The sequence below is a fragment of the Papaver somniferum genome, chromosome 4 (genome assembly GCF_003573695.1).
Source record: "Papaver somniferum cultivar HN1 chromosome 4, ASM357369v1, whole genome shotgun sequence".
NCBI classification, from domain to species: domain Eukaryota; kingdom Viridiplantae; phylum Streptophyta; class Magnoliopsida; order Ranunculales; family Papaveraceae; genus Papaver; species Papaver somniferum.
Genome location: NC_039361.1, coordinates 36716710 through 36730486, shown reverse-complemented (window position 1 = coordinate 36730486; position 13777 = coordinate 36716710). Strand labels below are relative to the sequence as shown.

General features: G+C 35.2%; 1 protein-coding gene across 1 annotated transcript; it reads right to left on the bottom strand.

Annotated features, from left to right (window-relative positions):
• Positions 1–2752: 2752 nt before the first annotated feature.
• On the bottom strand, positions 2753–6095 carry LOC113275154. The gene has a single exon (XM_026524594.1). The coding sequence runs from the start codon at positions 5787–5789 to the stop codon at positions 3216–3218; it is 2574 nt and encodes an 857-aa protein (XP_026380379.1). The 5' UTR covers positions 5790–6095; the 3' UTR covers positions 2753–3215.
• Positions 6096–13777: the final 7682 nt, after the last annotated feature.

Sequence of the window (13777 nt, the reverse complement as noted above, 5' to 3'; positions counted from 1 at the left end):
TTGCTCACCCCACACAACACTAGTTGGTGAGTAGTCAGTATTTTGCAAAGCCTTGCCGACAGGAAATTCTGTCTCTCCTCCATCAAAAAAATTTTGAGTATAGTAGGAGTAGTAATTGTAATCTCATCAAAATAACCCAAAGTGAAAAACAAAAAGGAAAAAAAAATTTGAGTATAGTAGTAGTAACAATGATTTTGTACAGACCCTGATTTTAAACTACATAGAAACCGCTCACACATAAGAGGTGGGGTCCATCTTCGAGGGGAAAACATGGGGTCATATTTGTGAATGGGCGGTTTTTATTCCGTTCGTGAGTTTTGTTGTGAGTGAGCGGTTTTTGTGCAGTTCAAAATCAACTGTTCAATAAGAATTTTTGTTTGTAGTAGTAATAGTAATTGTAATCTCATCAAAATAACCCAAAGTGAAAAACAAAAAAGAAAAAAACTACTCTACTTTCACTCATTCTCTCTTTTATTCAATCTACTCAAAAAAAAAAAATCACTTTTTGCTATTCATGTGAAGGTGGGTGAGTGAATCTTAAAAAAACATCAATGTAGTGACAGAATTAAGTGTTTCTTTCTTTCTTTTTTTCTTTCATATATACTTGGGTTTCCTATGATAAGAAGAGGAAATGATGATTAATGTTAGTTGAAAAATCTACAGAAATTTACTATGAGAATATAAAGAGGGGTTGGTTCTGTATTCCTAAATTGGAAACACTGTTTTTCTTTTCTTTTTTGTGTTCTCTTTTTCTTTTCTTTCTTTTGATGAATGATAATTAATCAACAATGACCCCATATGATATGTTCTAGCTTTCAAAGTGAAATTATACTACCCTTTCATCATTTCCATTTTCTCATTAGAAACATGCAAGGGATTGATTCATCCTAGTATCCGAGGCCAAAAAACTTCGCCATCCGGTAACAAGTTGCAATCCGTGTCGGTTTAGACATCATTTCGCACATAAATTCAATAATAATATCATTCTGGACGTTGGTATGATGATATCTGTCGTTATAAATCAATGGCATAGTGAAACAGAAAAAAAAAATCTGAAATGCCCATTTATAGAAATGTATGAATATGCATGAACTGATCAAATTCTAGTTTTGAGATACAAAATTTTAATGTAGAACCTGCGGGGAGTATCTGAATCACACCGTCTTCAGTTCGTGGTCCTCCTTGAATGTTATTAGCTTTTACCATGAGCGGCGACTATCCATGAAAGATAAGTAACTCTGCAGGATCCAAATGTTAGAAACAAAGGATTTCAGGTTTTAACTTGTTAAACTACGATGGTGATTGCAACAAATAAAGATTGCAGGCACCATTTTATGAACATCAGAGTCAAATGATGAAAAGAGACAAACTGCCAAGAAACACATGCTAGAACAAGCATAGATAAGTAGTAACTCTGCTGAATCATTGTTTTTACCTTGAAATCCAAAGTTAAAAAATAGAAAAACGAGAGGGTTAGAATTTCAAGCTTAAGTTTGTTTTCTAGACAAGAAATGAAAGGATGATGGCATTAAAGGGTCCCTTAAGTTCTCTCACTTTTCTTGACCAAGACAACTAAAGAACATGAGATAGACGTCCACTGCGAAAGCAGTGGGTCTCCACTCCATCAAGACAATTGCCAAAGGATACTAAAACACGAGGATTATACAATCTTACGTTATAATTCGACTACAAAGATCGGTTTGTGGGTCCTTCAGAGGTTGACCCACAGAGTGAACTAGGGTCGACTGACTATCCACCTAATGAACCTGCTTGAACATATTTCATCCTACGCCACAAGGATATCTTCAACTTCGAAAATCCTAAACGGGTAATTCTTCTGTCTTTTTCGAATGCTCCCTTTCTCAAGATCACTAAAAATATTTCCATAACAACCATGTGTCTATGGTGATGTCTATCTCTTTGTCTCTTGCTTATGTCCTAAAAATAAAAAAAGGAGGCTTTATGTCTGAGATCTTTTATCTCCATTCTGCAATTGAAACTAAGAGATTCTCATCATATCTACCTATTTATACTTCAGTTCAAAGTTCTCTATCATGACCAATTCTAGTCCTGAAAGTATGTATATTATAAGTTTATGCAATTTTTCAACTCCTATGCTATGTTGATGTATATTTAAGAGAAGGGAGCCTAAAAAGCTATCTAAAAAATTCCTGGAAAGCATCACCAAAACGTCAATTTCGGGCATTTCAAAGTTCATTGTTCATGTGCTAGTAATGGAGGCTATGGTACTTACAAAATAAGGACTGGCATGAACCCTGCAAATTAACCAAAAACAGAAAGAATGCATATGGAGGATCTCCTGCAAAACCTGTATTTAACAATATTTCCATAAATGTTGCTAAAGTGGACAACTTACTGTAGCATGGTGATTTCAAATGTTCATATATACAGAACTCGATATACTACCAAAGAAATGTTCATATGTTTGACAATGAAATTTCAAAACAACACTCAAATAGGGAAAGGAAAAGCACAGCACTAAAATAGCAGGAAAGCAATTCCATCATTTGAAACGAAGTCTCAACAGTAGTTACACAACGATATAGACCTAAAATATGCTTGAAACGTTTCTTGTGTCTGAGAATGAACTTCTGCATAGAATACACTTCTAGAGTTTGTCTAACAATGCAGAATTTATGGATGAAGATTAGTTTGCCTAGACTATTTGGTTACAAACGATGTTTTGTTGATAAGCAGTTCTAGAATAAACGATCATCACGTGATGCAAAAGTAATAATTGCAACATTGATAAAGTAACCAAAGGCTAACAAAAAGATACATGACCAGATAAGGAACACTTAATTGCAGTTAAATAGAAATACGAACGCAAAAACCTCCTCTTCATAAATATTATTTATCGAGAATTACTCTAAAGAAACAAATTGTTACAACCTTCTTCCTGTTTTGTTCCTCCACATTTTCTATCTTTTATAAACAAGAAGAGTTTGTTTTTTTACTGCAAACCCGAAAACCCCTATATATTGCCTAGGCAGGAGGTGGTTCGATGCCATTCAAATCACGTGGTACGAGGCTAAAAGCAATACATGATTCTCAAGCCCCTCTCATTTCCATCCTTCCCCCTCCCAAAACCCCGAAAATCTTCTATTAAGTAAGTAAACAAAAAGAAAAAGAAATAAAAGGAGAAATAGTAGAAAGAATTCAATAAATCCTAAAATCTACATGAGTAAAAAATGTTACACTGAGGATGCATCGAGGAAGACCTTGTTAAGTACGTCATCATCACCATTTTCCATAGAGAAGAGCTCAGCATCCTTATCCTCTTCATTTGCAAAGTCCCGCCTCTCAAGCTTGGCATGGGCTGCGATGAAAATCATCTTTTGAGCTTTTTCGACACAAGCTCTAGAATTTCCATTTGCACAAACCCATCTCAAGAACGACCAATTGCACTTGAACCCACATGAAGTTGCATGTAGGAAAATAAGCCTAACTGCAACTTTCCCCAATGACTTGAATTCACTTAAACATGTTTCCCATACAAGTCTACTACTTTGCGGGTTAGCGATTCTCATTTTGCCTGTCATGGGATCCCTCTGTTTGACTTGAACTGCTTGAGCATAAAGCGGGTCAAGCCCTTCGGACCTCCATTTCATAAGCTCCATCAAAGCAATATGAGCTTCTTCCCTAGAAACTAGTCTAGTTATAAGCTTATCAACATCTTTCTCCTGCTCTGGAGTTAGACATTTAAATGGAGGAAGGTATTTCCCACTAGCATCTCTCATCAAGTAAAGTGGGTCAAGTATAAACGCTGCGGACCATGCCGGGTGATAATTCTTCTTGAACCTTCTTTCAATCACCTTCTCTACCGGTCCTTCGGCAATGTTAAACTTCACGCACCAATCCTTGACTTTTGCCCTTAATTCCTCCCAAAGAGGCAGGCATTGCCCAACCAGCGGTCTTTCTGCTTCAATCTCTTGAGACATTCCTCTAATCAACTTGATTAAGGAATGAACGGCTTCTAATTCATTCCAAAAACCCATATCTCTAACCATATCTGCAACTTCTCTAGCAATTGGATCTTCCACACAAACCATTTTATAAGAATCATCCATCACAACTAATTGAAGTACTCTAGCTGATCCCAATATATCTTCTAACATTCCAAAAACAGAAATAAAATTGTTTGTACTTTCGAACTCAGGAGACGGAATTCTAAGTACCTCAACATGATCATGCTCTTGCAATTGATATTTATGGAAACTATTCCTTACTTGTGGTTTAGTATTAACCAAATTTGCTAGTTTGAGACAATTATCAGTTACAGTTCTGAATAAAGGAAGTTCTTTACTAAAGTCTTTTATCAAACTAACAAAAGCTTGAAGTTGACAAGAAAGATTTACCATCCAGTGATTCTGAATCTCCAAATTCTTCAACGCTTTTGCTTTGAATTTATCAGAAACAATCCCAACACATCTCTGAACAACACCACCATTTCCACCACATATATCAGTAATGGTTTCCCAAAGAATATCTTCTGCATATTTAGAAGGAACGGCCCCAGTAGTAAAAACAGCTTTTCTAAACACACTAGTACCATTAGGAAGATTGACAGTCAAATTAATCAACTTTTCGCCACTAACAAGACTACTAAAATTCTTCGATTTCCAACCATCTGAAGCAATTTGAAAGAACAAAGCATCACCAATTCTTGCTTCTGATTCATTTTTAGCTTCATCAAACTTATTATCCAAACGTGTACCAGCAAAATCTCTTTTAGAAACACAAGGCAAACCAACTTGATTAAGAAATGCTTTAAACTTTGGATTCTCAAGACTTGAAAATGAAACAGACCCACATGATTCATAAAGCCAATCAGCAAGAAGATTAAGTGCAGAATCAATTTGTGTTTTGCTTAGTGTTGGTCCTGGTGATGCTTTTGGACTTTTTAACTTCTTAACACTATCTTCTAGCATTGCTAATGCATCTAAATCTTCTTTCCCACCTGATAACATCAAATGCTGCTGCTGCTGTTGCTGCTGCTGAGAACATATCAATGGAATTGTTGTAGCAGTAGAAACAGAATTAACCTGATTATTATTATTATTACTGTTGAAGTAATAAGAAGGATCAAGTGGCGTTACTGTTGCCTGGTAAGAAGAAGAAGCACACCCATCTCCCCCACCTCCTCCACCACCGCCGCCACTAGTACCAGCAGCTCTACCACCACCACCACCACTGCGTTCAGAAGGACCACGTTTCCTGTGATTATGTTGAGGAGGTTGTTGAGGTGGTGGAGAAGGTAAAGATGAAATCGGAGAGATTGAAGAAATGGGTTTAGGTAAAGAAGTAAAATGAGGACAAGTTCCTCTTTTAAGATGTTCAGAAGCAGTTCTTGATGGGTTTGAAGCTGAGAAAACAGCATCACATAATGAACATCTCAATTTAACAGCTTTGGGTAAACCAGTATCAGAATTCTGTATAAGTATTGGTTCTAAATGAGCCCAGTACCATGCTCCTTTCCCTTTAATAGCTTTATTCCTTACTGCTACTAATCCTTCATACCTTTTATGTACTGATTTCACAGTCAAATCATCACCACCACCTGAAACTACCTGTAAAGAAGTCGTTTCTGTTGTTATTGCCGTTGTGGTGTTTGTTGCAGTAGTTGCCATTGTTGTTGATGAACAAGAAGGTGTTGTAGAAGAATAACCAGAAGAAGAAGTTGGGGTTTGGGTTTGGGTTTGAGCTATCAAGTCTGAAATTTCATACCTTTTCTGATTTTCATCAGTTCGACGGCTCTTTCCTTGCATTTAGCCGGAAAAAGCCGCCGGCGATGGATTGAATTGTAAACTTCGCCGGATTTCCATTCTCTGGAAACCGGCGATCCTCAAAATCACAAAAAAAAACTCTGGGTTTTGTCTGTTTGCTCTTGATATTTCTGGATGTTGGAGTAGTTGGTATCAGTTTCTGATAGCAAAAAACTCTTCAGTACACAGTCACAGAGAGAAAGAGAAGAAGAAGAAGAAGAAGAAGCTCAGTTGAGAGAGTGAGTTGAGAGCTTCAGAAAAAAATAAAACACTTGGAGGAGGAAGGAGGAGACAAAGAAATGGGAGCGAGTCTTATGTTTTCCTTCTATCAAAGTCTCACTCACGCTATTTCATGTTTTTTTTTCTTTCTAATTTTAATTTACTTTAATTTAATTATTCTTTTTCAAATTTAATTTAATTAAATTTTTCTTGTAATAATAATGAATGTTGTTTCATCTTTATGTGTAACCAAAATTAAGCCTTGTTGTTCATGTGGGTTATCACAAGGTGTACATATAAAGGGTAACCTAGGAATTTAATGAAATGTTGTTGTGCCCATTTTTAATTAAATTTTTAGCCTTCGATTCAAAGTTGACTCACTTAAGCAAGGATATTGACATGGGGACTGTTTATAAGTTATAGCCTAGGAGAAAAGGGGGCAAAGCTGGAACAAAAATAATGTAGAGCTTAGGAGAAAAATGAGGTACATTATATTGGTCCCCTTCAATTCACCTAAATTGAGCTATAAATTAAGGGTATTGTTAGGAGAATGAAGCTAAAATTGGATTAGTACAACAATAGGTTCCTTTCTTTGCAACATTTAATTTCTTTGAAAAACTAGGGTTTTGGGGTTGCCTTTGGTATGATTTTTGTTATTCCTGGTGATGGTTAAAGTTAAACTATACAATTTGAACATATTTTGACTTTGTAATCTTATCCCTAATCTACCTAATGACCCTAGTTTAGTAGTTAAAATGGATAGTCATTTTAAATCATGAAATGAAACACATAACTAACCATGCATAATTTTAGCATTTTGACTATAGCGACACCGTTGGGTAGCTACAGATAAAAATGAAAATCGAAAAATACCACTTTTTTCTTAAAATGGAGAGAGTATAAAGATAGGAATCCGGACAATGTATATATTATAGTATTTGTAAGTAGTCGTCTTTCTAATTATCGTTTTCACCGATAAACGGCTCAAATTTATTTACCGGAGGCACAGTATGTATTTTTAGTCATTTTGAATCATGATAAATGAATAATAGAAGATAAAAGATTATTATCTCGTCCTGATGTGAAAAAATGAAAGCTAGTAGTACAATACAATATGTGATCCATAATATTTATGGAAAAAGAAGCTCTATGAATGTCATATAGGACATTAGGTAAAAGCTCCAAGTTGAAGCAAAAAATTCAACAAGGATGGCAAAGAAAGGAAAATGATGTTACATGGGTGGTGAAATTTCTTCATTTCTCAGGTAGATAAAGTGAACCAATAATTTCTACCCAATTAAAGGGTACAAAAATTACCTTAATTTAACGGTCAAACTTGAGTACTTAAGCTATGAAAATAGTGATTATTTCGCCTTTTTTAGAAGTATCTTCGTCACTTGATTCCTTTTTTATTATAGTATAATTAATACTAAGGAACCAAGGTTTGAAAAACGGCAGTTTTTTCCGAAAAACGTCCGTTATAACGCTCACGCACATATACCGTGCCCGTGAGGCTCACCAACACGCTTACCTAAATAACACCGATAAATGAGAAAAAATGGCATTATTTAGACCCGTTATAACCGTTTTCACACCTGTGATTACCGTTTTTCTAAAATTAATATTTCAGTTTTTTTCTTCTAAATAACATTTTAACACACGTTTTTTACACCGTATTTTCCGTTTTCATACCGGTTAAACCCGTTTTTAAGGAAAAAAAAATTTGAGTTGGAGAAATTCTTATACAATTTTTAATTTCAAACTTACAACTAAAATTTCATAAATAATCATTAAACACTTCAAATTTTATAAACTTACAATAAGTAACCTAGTGACAGTAGTGCTTGAAAATTTAAACTTAGACAAACCAACTTGTACCGGCATTTTTTTTCGACTTATTCAAGTATTTTCTGTTTTCTCGACGATTCTCAGTTGATTCCTCCTCCTCTTCCTCCGCTTCATATTGGTTCGCGTAATGCATTTGGCTGTCGTAGTTAACAGTATCGTCATCTTCATAACCATAGTCTTCTTCCTCATTATCATTACGATTATCTACTTCATTATTGATATTAATATTGGAATTATACTCTTCATTAATTCCTCGGGTATCTTCTTCTGGACGATCTTCAGTGTAATGAGAATTGTATATGGGATTTTCATTTTCATGACCTTGTGTATTGTATCCAAATGTTAGGTTACCAAAGTCATAAAAAAGTTACTCACTGGCAACCTTTGATATGAGATTTCAACTTCTGGATCATGCCATTCGTATGGTGGAGGGGGAGGCTCTGGATTATTAGCTGCTTCCTCTTCCAATTCATTTAACCAATGTTCTTCCTGAGGTAAAACTGGTGTTTCATCATCCCCTGCTATCCAATCAAGCATATTTTGATCTGTCAGCAGGCTATGAACATCGTGGATATCGATGTTATGTCGCTTTGCTTTACCTTGAACTCTTTGCTGCTCCAATCTTAAATTGTACTGAACATATACCAAATCGTTTATTCTTGACGAAACTAAACGGTTGCGTAGTTTGGTGTGACTTTCAAACACACTCCAATTCCTCTCGGATCCAGACGATGTGTTTGTCTGGCTTAGTATCTTTACCGCGATCCTCTGGAGTGATGGAAACTGAGCACCGTATGACAACCACCAGCTTACAGGATCACCTTGCAGAGAAGCCAATCTTGCTGATGGTGATGCAAATTGGCCTTGCATCATTTGCATTCTTCCCGCCTAAAAATATCAAAAACTGTGAATAGAAATTCATATAATTACGAAATTAATTGTTAATAATAATTCACACCTCTAGCATGCATGTCGCTTGTTCTTGAGGGCTACTAATCATTTTTGATATAACTTCACTGAGACAAATTTGGGGCTGAGAAATTTCATTGTTTATGAGATTGGCTGCTGGGTTGTAGATATAATATGGATTCAGAAAATGCGCTGCAGCATGAAGAGGAGAACTCAACTGATCTTTCCATCGTCGGTTAATCACACCTACAATAGAATTATTTCGAGTTTTACCCAAACCCCTTTCTATAGTTTCCACACATGTAGCAAGTGCATGAAACAAATAACCCATGGTAGGTTTATCTGAATCCAAGAAACGGATCATTTTCAATAAAGGACCAACCATCATGCATCCATTTTGGCATGTGTGCCAAAACATCTCATTCAAAATAATGTTTTTCACATCTTTAGCCGTACGAGTTTTTCCTTCTGGCGAGTTCACAAATTCTTGGTCTACAAAAAGACTCTCGATTGCATTACGTTGATCAATGATACTTTTGATTGCGATAAAATTTGTCGCAAACCTTGTTAAGCCAGGGCGCAATAGATTGCATCCCCCAGAATATTGTCTGAATCTAGCAAGAACCCAACCATGATTATAAATAAATTTACTGATTTTTATAGCTTATGAAATCACACCTTTAACAAAGGGGAACTTTTCAGTATCTTCCAACATTAAATCCAACACATGAGCTGCACAAGGTACCCAAAAAAATGTACCATACTCTATGGCCAATCTCATACCTATTAAAACAAAATGAGAAATGAATTAATAATATATAAAAATAAACAACTGTAATTAAATTAAGTTGTAATAGTTACCTGCGGCTTTGAATTGGGATCCTTGATCAGTTACTATTTGAACAATATTTGTCGGACCAATATCTTCTATAACCGGTCTGAACAAACTCATCAAATACTCTGCTGTCAACCGATTATGCTCGATGTCAACGCTTTTCAAAAATGTTGTCCCATGGCCACTGTAAACTAAGAAGTTTACAATCGTATGGTTATTTTTGTTTTTCCAACCATCTGACATGAGTGTACACCCATACTCTCCAATAATTTCGTTGGACCGACACCACATCCTTCTGAATCCTTTGTTTTTCCTGCCTTAATAATGGGTTCGACAACTTATAGGAAGACGGAGCTCTGTATGATTTTCCGAAATTTGCAACTGCATTGAATGCCTCGTGGTACTGAGTTGAGTTGGCCACATTGAAGGGAATATCATTAGCATAGAAAAAACGTCCAACAGAAGAATCAACTTTTTCCCGGCATGTTTTACTTCTCCCAAAATTCGCCATGCTAGGTTGAGAATCCCTATTAGTATTATATTGTCCTCCCATATCTACAGACATCCTAGGTGCTTGGTGTGGTGTACGCATTGAAGAACTAGGTATGTCCATAGAGGCCTGTGGACGCTGTGATGTACCTTCTCCGGCATTAGTATTCTTACTTTTTCGTCCAAAAAGGTTCTTCAACTTCGATAACCCGCCCATTTTCTTTTGTGTTACCGGCGCTTGTTCTTCTTCATCTATATCATGCACAGGGTTCCACGGTTCATTTTCATACATATCTTGAATTTTGTATCTTCATATTCAGTTTCTGGTACTCGTTGCCGTTTTGCTTTGTTTCTGTCTTGCACCCATACTTTTGCTAAATTTTTAATCTCAGGTGGCACATGCATGCAGGGAGTAATTGTACCTCTTTGTTGTGCCAAATGCATTTTGAAACGCGAAATTCCCGCAGACACTTCTTTTTCACAAAAATTACACTTCAACTTTTTACCATCACTCATTACAGTACAATATGCATGAAAACATCTCGTTTTGCAGATGTTGATCCTTCCATTATATTCTGTAAGTAGGAAATTTCACATAGCAATAAGTGACATATATAAATACAAGTTAAGTGGACATATTCCATCAATATAAAAATGGTTAGAGTAGCATTATAATTAGAAATCACAAGTTGCATTAGTCATTTACTCAACTTGAATATTAAAAGTTGAAATTAAGGATCGTGTAGCCTCTCATTTTTTCATGATTGAGAACAGGAATACAAACATACCATACATCAATTCATCATGCCATTTTTTTTATAAAGAAACAATGATTTTTTACGTGCCAACTGATTCAAGTTGATGGACTATTTAATTATGAATATTAACATTTATTAAAACATTTCTTAAATAAATGATAATAAAATGAACAAAAAATCTATATTTCTTAAAACATTTCTTAGATAAAAATGAAACATTTATTAAGTAAATATACGTTAATAGAATGAAACATTTCTTCACTTAACATTTCTTAAATATTTCTCAAACATCATGAAAGAAAAAAATATCGATATTTCTCAAACATCTATATTCACTACTCTAACATCATGAAAGAAAAAAACGATAATAAATAAATTAATAACGTATTAATAAATTATATCTCTAATTGAATGAAAAATCTACAAAAAATAATTAATATTACCTCTTAAACTTGTATTTGAGAAATTCAAAATGTAAAGCATTCCTTTGAGCAAGAAGCAGAGAACCAGAGAACCAGAGGTATTGATTTCATTTCAATTCTCTTCTTGTCCTTTTAAAGCATTCCTTTGGGCAAGAAGACATAATAGCTAGCAAATCGAAATATTCTTGAAACATTTGGAATCTCGTTGCATGCGTATATAAGCACATGCTAGCTATGTCTTTGATCATGAAACCAACTACTCTTTTTACTTTTTTTTTTTTTGTTTTATTTCTTTAACTTTTGAGTCTGAACTCTAAAGTACAGACCACATGTAGCATATACTGTACACACCTCCAAATGCAAAAGAAAAAGATAAATCGACTCCCTGACTTCACTCTCTCACTCTCTTTTTCTCTAGCTAGTCTCTGACTCTCTTCCTGTTGCATTCCTTGTTGGTTAGTCTTGTAGCAAGTAGCTAAGAGCCTAGGAGTATTATTTGACAACAAAGTTTTGACTGCTTTTGAATCCGAATATGCATTATTGAAATATTGGGGAATGCATTGAACTATTCGAGTGACAACTTGAACATATCAAGTGGATAGTGATAGTATGCGTGTATAAATATTGTCGGTAGACGATAACTACAATGCATTGTTATAAGTCATAGACTTAGGGTTGTGAATTTTACTAGATATCCATAAATTTGTATGTTAAAAACCCATAAACAAATAAATAAAAAATCAAATGAATAAATTAAACCAAAAAAAATGAAAAAACGTAGTAACAACGTTATTTAGACCCGTTGTAACCGTTTTCACAGTTGTAATTACCGTTACATAGGAAATTCAGATCACAAATTATTTATTTTTCTTATTTAACCGTTATCACACCCGTTATTTTAAAAAAACGTCAAAAAAAACGCGTTTTATTCCTATATAACGCGTTTTTGACCCAAAACATGCTCACACCCGTTAAAACACGTTATAACGGTCACGCCTAGTACCTGTGACCTGGGCCGTGACCCGTTTTTCGAACCTTGTAAGGAACCTAACTAATGATCTAAACTTGATTTTCACATTCTCAAGGGGTCGGTAGCTGTAGTTGCTCTGTAAGTATCCACTGTAGCGTAAACGAATCCACTATGTAGTATGTATGTATCGCTTGCACCTATTTGCATTGGAACCGACATCTTTTTTTTCTGGTAGGCCTGCCAAAACGGCAACGGCTTTCTTTTTTCTGATAAGTTTGTTGAAACTAAAATTCTGGCGAGTTTCAAATACGACGCTCCATCTGTTTTAAAAAGTGATATTTTTACTTTTTCAATTGAGCATAATTTTAGATAAAATTGAAAAAGATATCATTTTTCCTTAGACAAAGTAGTAGCCCAGATATCAACAACCATTCAAAAAAAAAAAAATTCAATTTCATGACTAGAACCGAAACAAAAAGAGTGACCATTTTACTAAGAAAAACATATGTTATTCGAGAAATATTGCTATCTGTGATTCCGAAAAGAATAATCAATAAATAGCTTGGATATCGAGAGTGCAAGAGGCTGCTGAATTTCAAACTCTGCCAGAAATTGTTTCCAAATTAAGATTTGCAAATGCAAGATTTCAAACTTAATCTGGTACCGACGTGCAAAGAAATTGGCCTGAAACATAATCTAGCATTGTCAAATAAAACACGATTACTAAAGGCTGACAGCATTAACGGGGCTGATACCATTTGATATAAGACAAAAGACTTACAGGCGATCCCGGCTGTTGGACTGAAACGGTACCAAGTCCGCTAACGTAGGTACCAGCCATAATGAAATAAAAGTGGCAAAACACTTGCAGTTGCTAAATTTGAGGACAAAATTTATTAGAGTACTTGCTCCAACGCTTCCCTATGAATTCTTCTATAAATGTGTGAAACTATGAGTAGTTGCTTCCAATATTTGGATGGGGTTTTCTTCTTCTTTTTCTTGATAAGATTGATAGTACTGTAATCGTATAACAACCTTACTTAGACAATAACACGGGTTGCAAATTGTTGGATCGCGCCCCATAATCAAGGTTCAATTCAATTAATATGAAAACTTGTCTTTGAAGCAAAAACATTATTTCGAAAATTGAAGTTTTTTTTTCTCATCAAAAGATTAATTTTACATTCTCCAATGTGGATTCAGACCTGTCAACTACTCTTTACAGTTGTCCCCCAGTACTTAAGAAACATGGCTCTATGTGCATACCCTGATTTCCCTGGTACTTTGCGGTCAAAACCCGATGACCAAAATCAGATTATGCCCAACAATTAGTTGCATGAAACATCTTACGGTAATTAATTAGTTGCATGAAATAAACTCTTCGCGACAGACCATGAGCTAGTAATGCACGCCTCTCTTTGTCAATCTACTGTCAGCTGAGAAATCACGAAAGATGGATACTTTTTTCCATTTGTGGGGGTGTAACTAGGTAGTGAAAGAAGTTCTTTTAGCACTACTACTGCCAACCGAGTCTGTCAGGC

Excerpts from the sequence above, each read along its gene's own strand:
- LOC113275154 (XM_026524594.1), bottom strand. The coding sequence starts at position 5,789 with ATGCAAGGAAAGAGCCGTCGAACTGATGAAAATCAGAAAAGGTATGAA.